The sequence below is a fragment of the Theobroma umbraticum genome, unplaced genomic scaffold (assembly GCF_002168275.2).
Source record: "Theobroma umbraticum cultivar Fairchild unplaced genomic scaffold, ASM216827v3 scaffold_204.0, whole genome shotgun sequence".
Lineage (NCBI taxonomy): Eukaryota > Viridiplantae > Streptophyta > Magnoliopsida > Malvales > Malvaceae > Theobroma > Theobroma umbraticum.
In genome coordinates this window covers 3950271-3969883 of record NW_018397267.1, presented here as the reverse complement: position 1 = coordinate 3969883, position 19613 = coordinate 3950271, and the positions used below count along the sequence as shown (strand labels likewise).

Genomic DNA, 19613 nt, shown 5'->3' with positions numbered 1-19613 from the left:
CTTGTGAAACTTTTGTGATCCATCCTTGGTTGGTGAAACTCCTGGGCACCATCGTTATTTCTTAATCGTATCAGCCAAGTTTGACGATAAGGTATGACAGGATAGGTACAAGAGCGACCTCAACCAATAATCACATGAAAACATGCCTTAACATCATATATTAATATCTCATCACATCTATTCATTTAGCACAGAGATTGGATGCAAATTAAACGTTTGCAACGTTTTGCTCTACATAATTATGTTTTGACTTTATTAGTTATCTTTTCATGTGCAGTGGCATTTATTTTGAACGTTTTTGCTCATTATAATCAGATAACTTGTTCAGCGGGGCATACCCAGTGTTTCCCTACACCTTTTTCCTGTATATTACTTTGTAATTGCTTGTAGTTTGTAACTTTGTAGCAGATTCCATCTGCTTTCTTTGGTTAAATACAAAATTTGATTAGCCAAAAGAAAAAGAAAAGGCCTACATATGGGAAATATTTTACAGAATTGAACACATGCCCTTGCTAATTTTAGGCTTAATGGCAAGCATATTGTAAACAGTAACATTTAAATGTGACAGCTAAACATAAATATAAAACATGCTGAAAACCATAATTAAACGCAATTAAAAAGGAAAATACGACAATGGGCCAGCCTAAAAATATGTCAACAATTGTATCATTTTTCCAACTTGTATCATTTTTCCAACTTGTTGCCATAAATTTTCTTGGGACCTACTAGATGATGTTTCGCCCTCAATTTCAAATCCATCAAAAATTCTGAATACCACATCTTCGGGGTAGTTTCCTTGGCATTTTCCATGACAAAGAAAGTGCAATCCAGATCATGCAGCTGGGAACACGACACCTGGTTGGAATAGTTTCTTTGTAATTTACCAATACGCGTTGTGTTCTTCCAACCCATTATGACGGATACAGTACAAACTTAGATTGTGAAACATTTGTTCGTCTTTGAGTCGGCTTTTAATTTTGCCGGCAATTCATGTCAACCTGTTGGTTCGATATCTTATTAATATCCATGTTTTTTGCACGAGAGGGCTATTGCTGTAGCTCGTTATGTTCTGAGTCCATACAATCTCCACTAGCTAAAATCCACAGTGGACCGACTGTGGACCTTCCAACGAGGTCATATTCGGTTATCTCAATCCTGTACATTTGTTGACAAATAAAAATTCATACATCCAACTATAAACTTATTAATTGGATATTAATTGATCATAAATTCATTTAAATAAGATTTTCCATTATAATATAATTAATGGTCAAAATTTTATTGATGTGAAGATAATTATGGTCGTGTTAGCAAAAATTAACATTTCAACATCATGATTGTTACAATAATCGTAAAATTAAATGACGTTTGAAAAGGAATTCAATTTTTCAAAATCTCATAATAAAAGGATTAAATTGATCAATTTTGAGATAAATAGATTAAATTGATAAAATCTTATAATATAGAGACTTAAAGGTACTTTTACGTACGATTAATTAAAGCTCAAATTAATTTGAAATAATGAAGGGAGGATTCCAAAAATTCAAACCTTGTTAGTCAACAATATAAGGATGGTGGTAACCAGCAGCAACAAACAATCAGGTACCAAATCTATAACCTTTTGAAAGTTGAATTTCATAAATTTTCATGAAAGACTGACTGGTTTATTAATTATTTTTTACTGAATTAGCTTATTTGAAAATATATTTGAAATGTGAAGTAAGATCAATTAGAGATTAGAACGAAAGATGAGTTTGCATAAAGAGCTAGCATCTACGAGAAAAGATAAGTTGAGAGACAAAGGTGGGGCTAATCTACGTTTTGAAAATTAAAACTTGACGATAATGGAGAGTGGAAAAGTCCGCTTCCCGTAGCCTATTAGGTTCTATGGCCAACTCAGGTAACAGTAAGATTTATGGAAAAAAATAAATTAAAAGAATTGCATATATTGTAGGAAAATAATTACAAGAATTCTTTTATATATATATTTGATGTATTGTCTGGATATAATATTTAGATATTATTATTTAATTACATAGTGTCATTTTATAAATATGTAATAGTAAAAAATTTTAAAAAATTTTCAACATAAATATTTTCAAAATTATGGGTATTTAGTTTTTAGAATTTTTAATTCTTATATGTATTTATTAACAGATAACAATATTTGATTAAATCATAATGTTTATGAACTATACACTGATAATGCATAAAATATAAAATTTTTTTTATAGTAAGATATAAAAGATAAGTTTAAATGTGTGCTAATACACACTTAAAAGATTATCTTTGCCATCATATGAAATTAGGAATAATTTTATTACGAGTATTCAATTTATTCGACCCATCTTGCTCTTCTCATAAAGAAAAAAAGACAAAATCAAAGAAGCAAATAACTTTTCCCCCTTCCTTGTTGATTTTCATGAAGTATCAACTCATGATCAGAATTATTAGTGATAGATCAAGGCGACAAGTTTTAGAATTTCTTTCAAATAATAAAATCCAACCAAAAAACTACCAAAATCAAATCATTCAACATTCTAGTTGAAGCAAAGATGAGAGATCTTCCCACAATTTGAAGCCAAAGTTTTGTATATGGATTGGTTGTAAATGATGGAAATAAAAGAATATAACAAAAACCAAGCAACAACCGAATAATTAAAGAGAATATCTGGTCACAGAAAAAGCAAAAATAAAAATAAAAATCAATCAACAAATGTGAAATTCACGGTCTTGAAGCTACTCGCATAATTCATACGTATATTTACATAATAGTAAGGAAACAAAGAAAGAACCAGCTCCCAGGTATATCCCACGGGCCTGTCGTTTCCTGGAAAGACTTAGCAGTAAATTATTGCTAGCCAAAAGGATAGATGAGGAATGCAGGGATTGGTATCATTAATGGTATGGAGAGGTAGCTTGGATCCGATTCTTTCGTTTTTGGAGGAACCGTTGGAGCGATCTCTTCATGGTGATTCCAGTACTTGGGCTATATAGCTGAGATTGTAGCGTTGGTGAAGCCGGAACCGATCCGGAACCTGAACCCGTCGGAGTTTTTATTCTTTCATCCGTTTCTCGGTTTGCCAGCATTAGAATGGCTCTTGCCTGTGGTTATTCCATGTAAATCAATAAGTAATGATCTATTGATATCTTATAAGCTCTATTTCTAGTGGATCATTAATTTACATGGATTCAATAAAATTACTATACGTTTTTGACTCGTATCATAAATTAAAATGAAATCATCACCTAAAGAATATGTTGAGAAAAGCAAATTAAATCGCCTTTCCGTGTTATATCAGCTAATTTACATTATGGGTAGTTGGCCAAAAATAACTTATGATATTAATTAATCGCCAAGGTAGATAAAATATGCCTCTCAAACTCGAAATGCATGAAATTGTCGTGCTCAAATCGGAGGTCAAATCTTGCATGTGTCTGTATTTTGTATTAAACACCCGCAACTTCGGTGAAGCAACTATGTCGGCATACATAAGAATTTTGACAAAGACCAACCAAGAACTCAGGCAAATTTACTACTGCTACCACTGAAAATCTTTTTTTCTTTTACTTCTTCGCCCAATTCTAATGCATGAATTTTTTTTTTTTAGACATTTCAAGTAGTAGCTGTACTTAATTATCATATATGCAGAAAGCCAAAGAAGGCGGGTAAAAAGGAAATGAATTAATTAAGACCAAATTCTTACCTGGAGCTCTGTAACATCACAAACACAAACTCTTCCATTATAGAAAATTGTTAGCTGTTGCTGTTGGTTTTGTGGGCTTTCGCTGCTCTCTTCCACCCTTCAATCACACAAAAGAAAAACCAATCAGATACTTGCAGTATTCGTTTCTTCTTAATGCATACAAAATGCTTATACAACTACATATGAAGAGAAGGGTAGTCCATACATGTCGTGGTGGCCGCCGGAATAACTAGAAGGAAAGAGGCGAAGTTCCAAGTTGCAGTTTCGTCTCATGGTTGAAGATGAAGAAAACAAAATCTAAACACTCTTGTTTTATCTGATATATTGCAATGAGAGAAAAATCAAATGGCGTGGGAATGGAGGAAGAAGATATGTTAAATTGGAGGGGGAGTTAAGAAAGAAGAAAGCTTATACATAAAGGTGTGGTGGTGTTGTGGTTGGCACAACGTTTTGAAAGCTATGCGCCACACGTAACGCACAGAACCGAGACACACAAAAATTAAAAAAATTAAAAAAAATCAGCTCTCAAAAAGAGATTAATTTAAGCACGTGGAACATGCTTTTTTGTAAACGAAAATGATCTTCCGCTTTTTTCAATTCCATGTATCACAAAAACCGCCTCCTTCTTAATAAAAAAGTAGCGCTAAATCCATTTTTCCTGATTTGATTGTTCTTTGGGCCTTCCAGTTGTGTTTGCTGCTTTCATATTCCTTGTACAAAATCCACGTGCTTTTGAGTCGGCATAAGTCTACTTTTCTTTTTCTATTTATTCAAAGTCTTTTTCTTTTTAACAATTCTTTTTAGTAGACTTATTGACTTTTTTTAAAACGGTTTTATACACAATTGTTTATTGTTGGTAGTTACCGAATAACAGAGAAATGGGCCGGGTATTTTTTATAATATTTAAGAAAGTTTTTAAATTATTTTCAAAACTTTAAATAAATTTATATTTTTTATAATATTTAACTAAATTTTTATATTTTTATTTTAAATTAAATTAATAAATTCTCATAATTAATTGACTAATCATTATTAATTAAAATAACACATCATTTATGACACATAAGAGACAAATGCTTCTATTATTATGAGATTGTGGCGTCTCAAAATTTTTAAAAGTTTTTACATATTATATATTATTTCTTAATGACTCTTTAAAAAAAATTTAACTTTTATTCCTTTTAATCTTTGACTCTCAACAAAAGTTAATTAGCTCTACTCTTATGTCATATGATATTGATCTGACATGCTGGCATATCAAGAGAATAATAACATTACATGTTGATATGATATGATACACTGATCATACAATAATTTCATGCTTCACAACATCACATTAGCGTCATGTGGATATAAAATAACAAATATTATTTTGACTAATGATAATTAGTCAATTATTAATCATGAAGTCCTATTTGAATTAAAATAAATATATAAAAGTTTCATTGAATTTGCTATTTATTCGTCTGAGTAATCTCAAATATTCTCACTGATTTTTAAAAAATAATAATAAAGGCTTCATTAAATGTAATAGAATAATAACATATTATTTAAATTTTCTTAAATAATTTAAGACTTTTGAAAAATATTTTTTTTGGTAGATAAATTGTGGGCTCTCATCTTTGTTTTAATAGTATTAAACAATGAATTAGTTAAAGATAACGATCAAGAGTTTTCTTTAGTATTTTAGTTGCTTAATTATAACATAATCAAAGTTAATTGCTAGGTTGAAATCCTTCTTAGGAAGTTAATTCTTTGTCAAATGAATGAAATAAAAAATAAAAGTCAATATATATATATATATACTTTTCTTTTTGACCAAAATTCTTTATAAATAAAATTTAGTTAACAGTACATTGGTATGATGTAAAAAGCTAGTGATGCATTTATAACAGATATATAAAATTCAATACAAAACATGTGCTAATTTACTGTCATTGTTATGAAATAAATCTTAAAAGAACAATTATAGAAAAATATTAATGAAAGTATTTAGAGGAAGAGAAAATATATAGAGGGAGGAAGAAGATCTTATTCAACAGCATATTTACAAATAAAGTAAAAGAGCCTATTTATAAGCTAATAACCTCTTATCTAGATTGAATTTATAAGATAAAGATAATACTAAGAGATTAGATGGATGGATTAAATCTAAATGTTCATCCAATCAAATTTATATCCAAATTTAGATATATATATATATATATATATAGTATAAATGCATATTCACAAAAATATTCATAATACTCTCCCTTGAATATCCATTGGATCAACAATATGCCTCGTTAAAATGTTACAGGAAAAAAAACCTTATAGGAAAAAATCCAAGTGAAAGAAAAATAGTACATAATTCTTTTCAAAAATACGCTTTTAAAATACTGCCTCACTAAAAATTTTATTAAGAAAAACCTAATGGGAAACACCTTGAATAAGAAAAAGAGTACAATACATATTTTACTCCCCTGTTGACTGCATTATTTAAAATCTTTAAAAAGTGTATTTTGATCTTTATACCAAATTTTCAAATGTTGCAGTAAGAATGGCTTTGGTGAATAAATCTGTTAGATTATCACTTGACTGAATTTGTTGAATACTAATATCACCATTTTCTTGAAGATCATGAGTGAAGTAGAATTTTGGCGAAATATATTATGTTCGATCTCTTTTAATGTATCATTCCTTTAATTGTGCTATACAAGCAATATTATCTTCGTATAATATTGTTGAAATTTCTTTCTTGGTTAACAAGTCACATGTTTCTTGAATATGTTAAGTTACATATCTTAACCAAATACATTCACAACTAATTTTATTAGTTGTTAAAATTTTTACATGGTTAGAAGAAGCAGCAATTGTAGTTTATTTTATAAAACGTAATGAAATCACTGTACTTCTATATATGAACAAGTAACTTATCTGGGATAGAGCTTTATATGGATCAAATAAATATCCTACATCTATATAACCAAGTAAATATGATTTCAATGCATTTGAATAATATAAGCCTATATTCATTGTTGTTTGCAAATATCTAAGTATATGCTTAATTCCATTCTAATGCCTTAGAGTTGAAGAAAAACTATGGCTTATTAATAAATTTACAATAATTGATATGTCAAGTCATGTATTGCTAGCAAAATACATTAGTGCTCTAATTACAATAAAATACAGTACTTCACGATCAAAAAGTTCTTCATTTTCCTCATGAGATTAGAAAGTATCTTTTTCTTTTTTCACATCTAGTGACCTTACAACTATTGATGAACTCAATAGATGTGTTTTGTCTATATAAAATCATTTTAGCACTTTTGTTATATAATTAGATTAGTGGACAAAAATTCCATTTATCAAGTGTTTAATTTGAAAACCCAAACAAAACTTTATTTTTAATGTCTTTCATCCCAAATTCCCTCTGTCAATAACCCACGGCTTTTGATAACTCTTTAAGAGTTTCAATAATATTTAGTTCGTCAACATAATTAGCAATTTTCACAAATTGAAATCTAAATCTTTTTATAAAAACACATAGGCATATAGTATCATTTTTATAGCCTTTTTTTAAAAAATATTTACCCAAAGTGATTATATTATATGCGTCCGATTACTTTAATCCATATAAAGAGTTATTTAATTTAATCAAATAATTTTTCAAAAATTCAAATTTTGTACTTCAGGCAACTTAAATCCTTTAGAGATTTTCATATTGATATCGTTATCAAGCGAACCATATAAATAGGCTATAGTTATATTCATTAGATACATTTTAATCCTCTCATTTATTGCCATACTAATTAATATAGAATTGTAATTGCATCCACCACAAGAGAATATGTTTCACAATAGTAAGTTTTTGAGTAAAACCTTGTGCGACAAGCCATGCATTATATCTTACAATCTCATTTTTCTCATTTCGTTTTCGCACAAATACCTATTTATATCTCATTGGTTTTACACCATTTAATGTACGGACTACAAGTTCAAAAATTTAATATTTTACAAGTGAATTCGACCTTGATTACTTCTTTCCATATTAACCAATCATTTCTGTGTTTACATTCTTCATAGATGTAGGTTCAAGATTCTCATTTTCTTTCATAATATTGCACAATATATTATATACAATGATGTTTATTTCATTCCAATTCCATCTTTTCTTGTCATGATATAATTGATTAAGTTCTCTTCATTTTTAATGATTTCAAGTATCTGAATTTTTTTTTAAATTTTTATCAATTATGTTAGGGTTATTTTCTAGAGTTCTACTTTCCCTTTATGATCATATTACATATTTACTTTATTTTTAAGGATTTTATCTTTGGAACCACTTGATTTTGACGCTTCTAACGTGCCTTATCCTACAGGGATATCAATGCTAATAGGAGCATTTGCAATTGATATATAAGATTTAGTTATTTTTTTTAAGTTAGTAAATACGTCTGGCAATTGTTTTACTATATTTTACAAAACAATTATCTTTTGAACTTCAAGTTCATATTGATTTGCATGATGATCAAAACTAGATAATAATAATTCATTCAAAAAAATTTATTTTTTCAGCTATTTATTTTCTCCCCTAATGTTAAAAAAATTACTTCATTAAAATGATAATCGACAAACTTTGTCATGAATAAATCTCCTATTAATAATTCTAAATATTTAATTACAAATAGATATTCGTATCTAACATATATTCATAATCTCCTTTAAGAACTCATTCTTGTGCATTGTCGGGGATTGAAACATATATCACACACCTAAAAATTTTTAGATGAGAAATATTTTGTTCCTAACTGTAAACCAATCATATAAGGGAAAATTTATAATAACTCATTTAGCCTGATGCATACAAATGCTGCTACATCCAAAATTGCATGCCCTCAAATAGAAATTGTGAGTTTAAATTTCATAAGTAATAACCTTGCAATCAGGTGGAAGTGTTTAATAAACAATTCTATTAGATTGTTTTGTGTATGAATATAAGTAACAGGTTCTTAAATAATATTTCAACTAATATGCAATACTAAAGGTTTGAGATGTAAATTCACCTGCATTGTCAAGATAAATTGTCTTGATTACATAATCAGAAAAATATGGTTCCAAACAAATGATTTGAGTGATTAATCTTACAAATGTCAAATTACAAGTTGATAATAAGTATACATTGACCATTTAGTTGATGCATTTATTAAAATTGTAAAATATATATATGATTCATGGTGGATGTATGATCCACATATAATCTTAAATATGTTTCAAAAATGTAGAGAATTTAGTTTTAACTTTAGCTGGTAATGGCCTTATAATTTATTTACTTTAAGAGCAAGCAACACATGAGTATTTTATTATATGAAAAAATCTTTTGATTTTTCATTGAATGATCACATTAATTTTTAATAATTTTTTACATTATTATTGATCTAGGATGGTCCAATTGGTCATGCCAAATAATAAAATAATTAGTAAACTTCTAGTTTACTATAAGTTTTAATTATTCTAATATTTATGTAGTTTAATCTAGAGAACAAAACAAGTAATTTTTTTTCAACACACAGCTCCTACTTGAGATAATAGATGTAATATAAAAATATTTCATTGTTTCAATATGATATCTATTTAGATGAATATCTTTAAAACTTAATAAACTTTTTTAAGATTTAAAAGAAAATAATACATCTTCTATTATAAACTTTATTCCTCGAGGTTGTAAAATATTAGCTTTTTTGGAGTTTTCAATTAATCTTATATTACCAGATATTGCATTGACATTGAGTTTTTTTTATTTTAAATAGGAAAAATATTTTTTGTCTTTAAATATAGTGTGCGTTATAGTAATATGTAGTAGATATATATTTACATCATAGATTTTGGATCCAACAATAGGAATATCCATATTTTCTTCAATAAAATAAAATATACACAATAAGAAATTTACAAGTTAATATGAAAGAATATTAAATACATAATTAAAACAGATAATAAGAATATATCATTTAAATATAATAAGAATATATTAAAGCGTATTCATAATATAGTTGTACTAAAAGATACCAATTACTATTAAGTACATTTTCAAATATTTTTATTACCAATCAAATGATCAATTCTTTTTTCAAGATAAGAAAATTAACAATTGATATTTTTATTATCAATTATATAATCAATTCCATTTTTAAGGTGGATAAACATCTTAATATGCTATATCAAATTGGCCATAATTAAAATCATCATAAGATGTTTTAGTTTTCAATGATGCTTGATAAGATTCAAGACATACAATAAGTACTTGACCAATGGTAAATATGTTTTTTATATTATTTTTAATCTTTTTATTTTTGTTTATTCATTATTCATCCACCTCTGATAAGCTGAAAGTATTGTAGGTTATAAGTATTCATCCACTTTTGATGGGTTATCCACTTCTCGTGGATTAGTGAATTCAAGTATCCATCCACTTTTGCTGGTAAAATTATCCGTCCATCACTTCTAGTAGCAAAATTATCTATCCACGTCTGATGGTAAAATTATTTATCCATGTCTGGTGGCAAAACTATCTATCAACTTTTTGTGGTAAAATTATCCTTAATTAGAATAGTGATAGTGTAAATTATTATGACGACCTCTTTCATGTTCATGATCATAATTATTAAATGATGTGGCATTCATTTCAAGGAATAAATAGATTCATGATCATGACAATAATTATTAAATGATATCACATTCACTTCAGAGAATGGATGAATTTATAATTTTTTATTAGTAGCTTATTTGTCGCATTTACTTCAGGAAATGAATATTTATGATTTTTTATTAATAACTATATAATAGCAGATTCACTTTCCAATCAAGGAACAAAGTATAATATAACTGGAGAGATTAGAGAATTGTGCTGATAACATGTTATGAAATAAATTTTAAAAGAACAATTATAGAAAAATATAAACGAAAGTACTTAGAGGGAGTAATAAAATCTTATTTAAGTGTGTATTTACAAATAAAGTGAAAGAACTAGGCTAATAACTCCTTATTTAGATTGAATTTATAAGATAAAGATAATATTAAGGGAGTAGATGGATGGATTAAATTCTAATGTTTACCCAATCTAATTTACATCCAAATCTAGATATAAATAATATAAATGGATATTCACAAAAATATTCATAACATCCTTAAGATAAGAATATTCTTGGATAACGCTTTTAATTATTGATATATATTCAAAATTTTAAAAAAAATATTCTTGTCCTTAAAAACAAATATAATAATTAATGCATGCTACTAGGGATAGAAAATAATCAAGCTAAGTATCTTGATTGACAAAATAAATAAATAAATCACTTTACATAAATTTGTTGGGTAGACTTTCACTTTTAGAGACGCATATGGACTGTCAAATTCGATGACCACAAAAGAATATAGCATGAGCTTTTTCTGCCACTTTGCTTCCCTTTTGCAAGTCTTCACTTCCAAGTCTCGAGTAGAAGGTTTAAAAAGTTAAAATTCTCTCGAATTGAGTTCAAATGATAAAGATAAAGTGAAATTTGAAATGGGTGAATTTATGCTCTTCTTAACTTAGCACATACATTTATTATGTGGTGCTAGATGCATATAAGAAATGGTGAATAATTAATTTTTTTTTTAGGAACATATGGTGAATGAATATATATAATATTTAATTTTTCATGGATAATATATCACTGATTGAAGTTTTGATATGGTATGTAATTGAGGCTTTGCACAAAAATAGGTATATCTCACCAACAAAAGAAGAATCTTACCTTTCCCAATTCAATTAGAGTTTTTCCTGAAAGTCCATCGAAACATTTCCATGTCAGGCAAGGGAGAAAAAAATGAAATAAGATAAAACAAAGTGATCGCATTTATAACATCCAAACTTTTGAATTGGGTTAGGCCCCCATATGGCAGAATAAGGCAAAGAATATCATGATTTTGGACTATATATCTGCAACCAGACAATAAACGTGTGTCAATTTAAAATTGAATGTTCCGTTCAATGGTTACCAACTATGAGCTAATTAATTAGATGTTTTCTTTTAATCAAAGTTTACGAATTTAAGTAGAGCGTTTATTTGTTAGGTAAAGAACATAGCATTTTCAATTGGAAATAAATGATGATAAAGGTTTCACCATTGAAGGACCAATCACATTTTGTGCTTCAAAATTAACTTTTTGATTACAGCATATAAATGTATCAACTTAATTATCGATTTCGGTTTTTAATTTTAGTTTATTATTTAATACTTTTTCACTTAATTCATAGTATTAATGGTCAAATAGCTTTAATGAAAAGTATTTGTAACTATCTTATTCATATATATATCATGAACCTTACGAAATTTCATGATTTTAATCACATTGAAATTTATAATCTCAAGCATGGGTGACCTCCTAATCTTGGGCATGAATGTGGATACCAATTTACAAACAAAGATCTTTTTCCTTGTGAGTTAATAAATTTCCATTGCCTTGTAATAATATCTCACATGTTCGAGGGAGAGAAAAGGAAGTTGCAATTACAAATATTTCCACGTGACCAAAAGCGAAAACCATTTGGCTTGTGGGGACTATTTTGGAAAAGAAATGGGTGACGTACGCCTAATGGTATCATCTACTTATCTTTCTTCTACTCTCCTTTGCCATGTGGCCCAAGTAAAGCAATTTGATTTCTTTTCTTACTCTCTCCAATTTCAGAATTTCATTTCTAGCATGTGATCAATGTTATTTCATCACGTGATTATTTTTGAGGTCGATCTAAGAGTTGATGGCGGATGGTTTTGTGACGAGGTCCTAAACAGAGGCAAGCGCACCAAATATTTTGCAGCTCGCGTAAATATGGTTGCGCCACTCTTTTTAACACCCGGGCAATCGAAAACTTATTCTTCGTACAAACATAATTTCTCATGATACTTTCATATTTTTTACATTTATTATTATTCAAAAATAATAAAAAAAAACAACCTTTGAATTTAGATTGTTATACATGAAATAAATGAATTTATCATTATTAAATGGGACGTTTGGATTGCTACGGGTCATTTCGAAATTTATCTAAGTATTACAAACCCGAGTTATTTAAAATCAAGTCAGTTTTTATAAATTATTTAATTCCATAATAAAATCTTGCATAAATGAATTTACATGTATATGTATGTATATAAGTTGGTATTTTAACCTGAATGTCAAATCAAATAAAATAGGTATGGATGAACACTCAACCCAATTGTTAAAATTAGAAACATTTCCAAAAAAAAAATCAGATGACAAATTGATTACCAAACAGAAAAACACTCAAGAGATTAAAAAGGAAAAGAAATGCAAGATTGCATGAAAATTGTGGAAATGCTTCAAGTAGAAAATTTTGGCAGATATTTAAAAGAGAGAGAGAGAGGGAGAGCAAGCTCCGTGACCGTGAGGCTTTCACGTACGGTTGGGTGCACGAAGAAATCACATGGGAGAAAATGCTCCTGTCCCGTCCTGGAGTGGTGGGTCCCAATCTATCGCCGTTCGTTTATTTCATTTCTCACTCAATCCTCGAATCATGATCGTCCCGACCGAACAGAATGGTTTCCCAACCGTCAAAGTCTAGGGCTCCAGTCCGCCCCCCATCTTTCATTGTTAAAAACGTTGGATGAAGGAGGTATTAACAATGTTTTTCAATAATAATGGTTATTAATTTTTATCACATGTAATGTATATAAATTTTTAGTTTTTTATTTTTTTAAAAATAATAATTATATATAAGATATAAATATTTTAAAGTGTAAGTTTGAATGAATAATTAGAATTTTGTGACATTAAATACAATTAGAATTTTAATTTACAAATTGAATGTTTATAGTAAAAGTAGTTAAAATTATAATTTAAAAATATCTATTTTTATCAATCAAAAAATTTTCAAATATTCATTTATTTATATATACTATAGATAATTAATAACAATATACAATAATATCTATAATAACTATTATTTCTTATTTATTATCTAACATAGGAACTAAGTTACGAGGACTTTAGATATTGGACGTTTGACCTTTCGTTAGAAGAACGTCGAGATCCTGTGTTAAGTCAATTTAAGTTGTTTTCATAAAAGAATTTTTGAAATAAATGTATTATTAATTTTAAATTGGAAAAATATTTAAAGACATGTGAAAAATAATATAAAATCACTTGTAACATATTCAATTACAGGTGACTTGACCATAACGATTCCTTGTGGGGAAAAAGTATGTTAGGAAAGATGTCAAAATATTTGTCTGCAAAGCATATTCCAAAACTCCACCAGTCAAGGCTCGATAAGACTGCAAAATGTTTTCATTCTTTTTCTCAGTTTTAACATGGGAAAATGACGGACCATTATACACTAAGGAGGGCCAAAATATTCACAGCTAAAAAGCAACTTGTGCCAGTGTGGATGGTGAACTCAAAGGTGGGGGGCCGAATTAGATTAAGATGGGAGTTTAGAATAATTACAATAATAATCATGTGTAACGGTCGGGTTGGGGATTAAAATAACAAACACGTGTTGTTAAAACCATGATTTTGAAAGCAGTTGATTGATCTCTTCATTGTTCAAATAGAGTTTTCAGTTACCAAGTGTATATCCTATGCATTGCAGTGCTGCCCACCATTAACTAAATTTGGAATAGTAATTTTTTTTCAAGTAAAAAACAGGCACCCTTCGGCACAAATGGGAGAGTCAAAAGATTCGGAAAGGAGTTTGGTGAAGCCGAAAGCAAGCCCAAAGGATTACGTCTAGCTCTAAAGCTGGTTCGATGGTTCCAATTTCCCGAGCGTGATCACTACCTTGTCCATTCAATCCAAAGAGAATGAATCGTTTTGACAGAAACCAGCTTGTTCCAGTTGAAATTAGGGTCCCATGAAAGTTAGGGAGTTAGGCTGAAATTTGTTTGGTATAAATCATGCAACAATACCAGAGGCATAACGCTTTTTGTTATGCTGAGAAGGGAAACTGAAAATCCTTTTCTTCAACCTAACAAATCTTTACAAAGCTTTCAATTGTGGATGATACATACATTGAATAATGCAAAATCACATCTCCACCCGTTTTTAAGGTAAGAGAACATGTTTATAAAGCAAGAATTCCATCTGCAATTCGACCAACCAGATACCAGCCATGCCTAATTCATTTCAAAAGATGAGTAACATGCTTTGCAAGAACGTGCCATTGTTCATGCGGATGGCAAAAGATGACTGCGGGATCCAGAGTTGGGGGGAGGCTCTTAACATTTACGGAATAACATATCATCCGTCATCTTGATGCTTTCGGCAGGATAACTGCAAGGAATGGTCACATCACATCTTGATGAAGCTACTTACCGGCCAATATGAATGTAATTTGTTAAGTTTATGGCTCCTTGAGACAAATTTGCAAGGAGTTTCATGCTCCATCAACACTTCATTCTAATGGGGAAATAGTCAGCTAAAATGATGGCAGAAACATGCTATATTAGGACAAAGCATCTCATTTAAAAGGTGAATATAAATTAAGAAAAAAGAGAAAAGAAAACAGAGAGAATAGCTATTATTAGGTTGATTGTAAACGCCAGCCAAATAAGACAAACCATAAATTCCATCAATTAGGTTTAGAAAATCTTGAAGGCCGGTTTAATTTTGATGATAATACCCACTGCAGCTTCACAAGAGCCTCACCCAAAAATAGATTCAGGAAATGCATGCGAGTTTATATCATACCAATGCTAAATGCAAACATTTATTAATTCATATCAAGCTCCAAGGAAATGACATTGTGGAGCACTCTCCATTGCCTGCTTGAAATTACTCTAAATAGCTACTAAAACTCTGGAGAAACAGCAGAAACTATTGACTATGATGATAAACATTAACCTCAGCCATCTAAAAATGACTTCAAAATGTGTATTTCCTTATTGTGTGATGTCCTAGTCCTTGAAGATTTGATATGACTGCAAGCAGAAGTAGTCATCTATACTTCTCTAAATACAGAATGGAACTGGCAGAGATTTTCTGTCAACAAATTGGTAACACTTCTAACTATTCTCCTTTTCTCTCTGTTTAATTTATATATTTTGTTGTAGGTTAAAGAATTTATTCTCCTTTCCACTTTCTTTCAACCTCCATTCATGGGATTAGAGAAAATAAATTTCCTAAATATTTGCACATCTCTGAAAGACACAAAGTGCATGCCATCTAGATATGTACCAATTCAAACAATCCCTTTTAAAAGAACACTCAAATAATAATAAACTTCAAGGCAATGGGGGCAAAAATCACTTCAAGAAAGTGGCAAAACATGCCAGAAGCCAAGAACCCTATGAAACAATGCCAAAAAAAGGACAGTTGTTTAAAATTGAGAGTTGAGAATAGCAAGATATAAAATTTAGGCAATTAAGCTCTTCAAGAGCAAGATTTGGCCACCTCCTATAAATTGCCTTATGTGAACAACCAGTAGTACATGCTTCTTTTCTACAAAAGAGAAAAGAATCCATGACAGTTAACATATCACACTCATATACCACAGTCTAATAATAGATCATTATTTCTTCTTTTGATTGGCATGCAAGCCCAACATTACCTGTAACAAAACACAATGGTGGAGTAAAGTGAAAGAGAAAACTATGTCACCTTACATACACGGCCAAGAACAAAAGCTCACTCATGGCATTCAAGTCCATGGCCACTTAGCATCTCTCCATACAAACAATCGTTCCCCATGATTTCTCTCAGCCACAATTCCTGGAAAACTTCCTCCAACCTGCATGAATTCATCTTTCTTCTCTCCCACTGCTGGACAGCATTGCAGTTTTCTATCATGCTTCAAAGCTTCCTCCCTGTATGATGGGTTAGTGTACCTTGGGTGTTGTATGAATGGCACATTTTTCCACCATAGCTTTAGAGCCTGAAAAACATCGTAATTGGGAATGAACACCTTATAAATTCTAAAGCATCTAGCAAATATATTTTAGTCCAAGCTCCGGTAGAATGAGTTGACAGGGTGTACATTCCTAATGGCAACTGTAAAACGAATAGTCACTCAGGCTCTAGGACATATCCAGATAAAATGGAGACAAGTTGCATAAGTAATAAACCAATCTTAACATTATAAGCAACTTATTATTTAGCAGGGAAAATTAAACATTATGTTACAGCCTCCAAAATGCATATTATTTACCACTCAAGATGCCAGTTTAGAGAGCTTATACAGTGTTGGGTATTGCAACTTTTATGCCGATATATCAACTTGGCACTTAGATGAAACTGGGTATGACAGTGCAGCAGGGTTGCAACCCAGGAGAGAGGCCTGAGGCATTGAGATAAGGTGTAAACTTGACACTTTGTAGCTTAGTTGATATAAAAAACATCATACTCATAAGGTTTTAAAGAATTAAAGTTCAAACAAACAACTGTTTATGCTTGTGAGTAGTGAGTATGATCCTCTTTCCTAATTGAAAGGAGCAGCATTCTATCTTTATACCAATTGGTTTTTTTAATAAATAATCTGTCATTTTCTCAAATCACCCTAGCATTATGTTCAGTTCAGTAAACTTTCAAATGATACTCTAAAAGATTACAATCAACTTTTTCTGTTCCTGTCACTTTTTTTGCTATCAACAGTATAAAGCTAACACCGAGGTTTCAGACCAAAAGCAGGCAAACTGATATACTATTCCACTTAAATAATGTTTTCTTGAAAGAAAAAGGAATATGTAAAAATAAGAAATCAAACTACCCTGTAAAATTCGCTAGATTGATTTAAGGTATGAATAGGTCTCAAGGTAGATCCTACGAACAAAGGAAAATAAAAGCTCATAAAATGATGGTGTATAGGCTGAAATAACTTTTTCTATCTACATAATCGCCTGGAGCAGTAGAGAGTTAAGTAAGATAAGTCCATACTCAGATCAAGCACCCAACCCAGACCAAAGATCAGAACTTTTTAGTTCCACTTACATGCCAATATATCCACAAGGCAACCTTATGAGGCATCAACCAGAAAAATAGTGCATGATCATGCACCAATGCTGGGGAGATTCTTTTAGCTTTCAAGGTAGCCAGAAAATAGTCACCAAGCTCGGGATGTTGGACAGAAATTGCAACTAGTAAATTATCCCCAGGAGCATTTACTTTAACACTCCAATTCCCGCGCATATCCTGCACATTTTTTCAAAGATGCTAACTTGTTTTGGAGAAGACACTTTTCTCAATAAAACAAAGGTGAAACAAGCATTCCTAGAATGTTGCATGAAAAAATCAATGTCAAGATAAACCATAAGAGAAACCACGTCTTCTCAAATATCTAGAACATATAGATAAATTATTCACCATATCTATACATTCAAGCTGGAAATATAATTTCAAAGAGCAATTTGGCATCACTTATTCATAAATCCAAAATTGAAAATCACCGAAATACTACTATCAATCATTATGAGATGTAAACCTTAGCAAACTCTATTTTAGTAGATCTACGTATACCCCATCCTGGTCCTAATCCATGCAGTTCTAGCACATGAATTTTTTTTTCTCTTTATTCAGTCAGAAGATAATGAGCTGCTCCTGGACGTATCTGCATTTTTATAATACTAACAAACTCTTAAGTACACATGATAAGAACACCCATGCTTAATTGTCTTTTTCCACCAAGCTTAAGCTTGAATTCAGCTTGTACATGGTAAATTGTCAAGTGGAGCACAAACAACACTATTGTTTGGGTTGTTGCCTCATTTGCATTCATAAATCTCCATCCCCCATACCCACAAACGGAGCAAACTTCCAAATGACATGTGAAAAGATAGTGTCAACTTGTGAAATTGATGAAGCTAAGGATGATTAATTTATAAAAATGAAGCATTTAGATGGGCACTTACCATAAAAGGGCTCACATGCAGTGGTTTGGCCACTAAATCAGAATTTGGGTCGAAGACAAACCTAACTCTTTCGCCCCACGGTGTATTTGTTACCTAAAGCAATAAATCAACAGCAATGTCAGCAAACACCCTAGTCGAATACAGCTAAGCATACAAAAATACAACTTTTTTTTTATCCCTAAGTATACAATATAACTTCTAGTCCTATTTTGATGAGTTCTATTACCAAGTTAGATCAGCTACTTTCTTTTTAAAGGTTTACAAAATTTTCCAATTAGGTGCAAATTCAACGCAGAAAATACAGACCTCAGCAATGCACTTCTTCAAAAGCTTAGTGGATCCCTCCAAATCATAGCAATAATATAAACTCAACGGATTTTGTTCATATCCCACGCTTGGAGGAATTGTTAGTAGAAAACTGTCACAGTATTAATTCATTTCATAATTTTTTTTCAAACATTAAGATAAACAAGATAAAAGAAAAAAGAAAAAAGGGAAAGAAAATTCAGTAACTCACACTAGGCCGGTGGTTTCGGCAATCCTACGAGCCTCGTTGGCGGAAAGGTGGTCAGGTGGCGCGTTGGGAGCGTGATCGAGGTCGAAGAGAGCGTAGCGGACAGAGTACCGGAAAGAGTGGCGGACGGGGCGGCGACGCTCGTGCCATACGGTGCCCTCGTAAAGAGAAACGTGTTCATTTTCGGTTGTGGAGGGCGGAGGCGGGCGGCGCTGGCGCGGGAGTAGGAAGCGGAAGGGGAGGAGGAGGGAGAAAGCGAGGGAAGTGAAAAAGGTTGATAGGATTGACCAAAAGAGATAGAACATTTCCATTTTCGCGTTATGTGGCAATTGGTGGTTGGAGGTGTACTTTTGTTTCGGATTGCATGATTGACGCCATGTCAGCGGCTGATTTTTTATATATATTAATGCAAACCAATCCAAAGAATTTTCCATAAAAATTTTCTAATGAATTTTATTATTTATAACCGAAATTATTATATAATAAACTGTATGGAATTCTTTAAGATTA

The 19613-nt window shown here is 30.6% G+C and overlaps 2 protein-coding genes across 4 annotated transcripts; both read right to left on the bottom strand.

The window, feature by feature from the left end:
- Positions 1 to 2630: 2630 nt before the first annotated feature.
- Positions 2631 to 4189, bottom strand: JAZ8 (jasmonate-zim-domain protein 8). Its single transcript, XM_021438595.2, has 3 exons — positions 3913 to 4189; positions 3708 to 3804; positions 2631 to 3105 (listed from the first exon to the last, which is right to left on the bottom strand). The coding sequence occupies exons 1-3, from the start codon at positions 3978 to 3980 to the stop codon at positions 2899 to 2901; spliced, it is 372 nt and encodes a 123-aa protein (XP_021294270.1). The 5' UTR covers positions 3981 to 4189; the 3' UTR covers positions 2631 to 2898.
- A 10515-nt stretch (positions 4190 to 14704) lies between these two features.
- Positions 14705 to 19509, bottom strand: LOC110424151 (DUF1365 family protein). Of its 3 annotated transcripts, none has more exons than XM_021438661.2 (6): positions 19107 to 19509; positions 18896 to 19007; positions 18590 to 18682; positions 17673 to 17873; positions 16347 to 16620; positions 14705 to 15165 (listed from the first exon to the last, which is right to left on the bottom strand). In XM_021438661.2, exons 1-5 carry the CDS (start codon positions 19412 to 19414, stop codon positions 16387 to 16389), a joined length of 948 nt encoding a protein of 315 aa, XP_021294336.1. In that variant the 5' UTR covers positions 19415 to 19509; the 3' UTR covers positions 14705 to 15165; positions 16347 to 16386. The 3 variants fall into 3 exon arrangements, with proteins under 3 accessions (XP_021294336.1, XP_021294337.1, XP_021294338.1); XM_021438662.2 differs by having other exon boundaries at positions 14705 to 15146; XM_021438663.2 differs by having other exon boundaries at positions 14705 to 15020.
- Between the last annotated feature and the right edge of the window lie 104 nt (positions 19510 to 19613).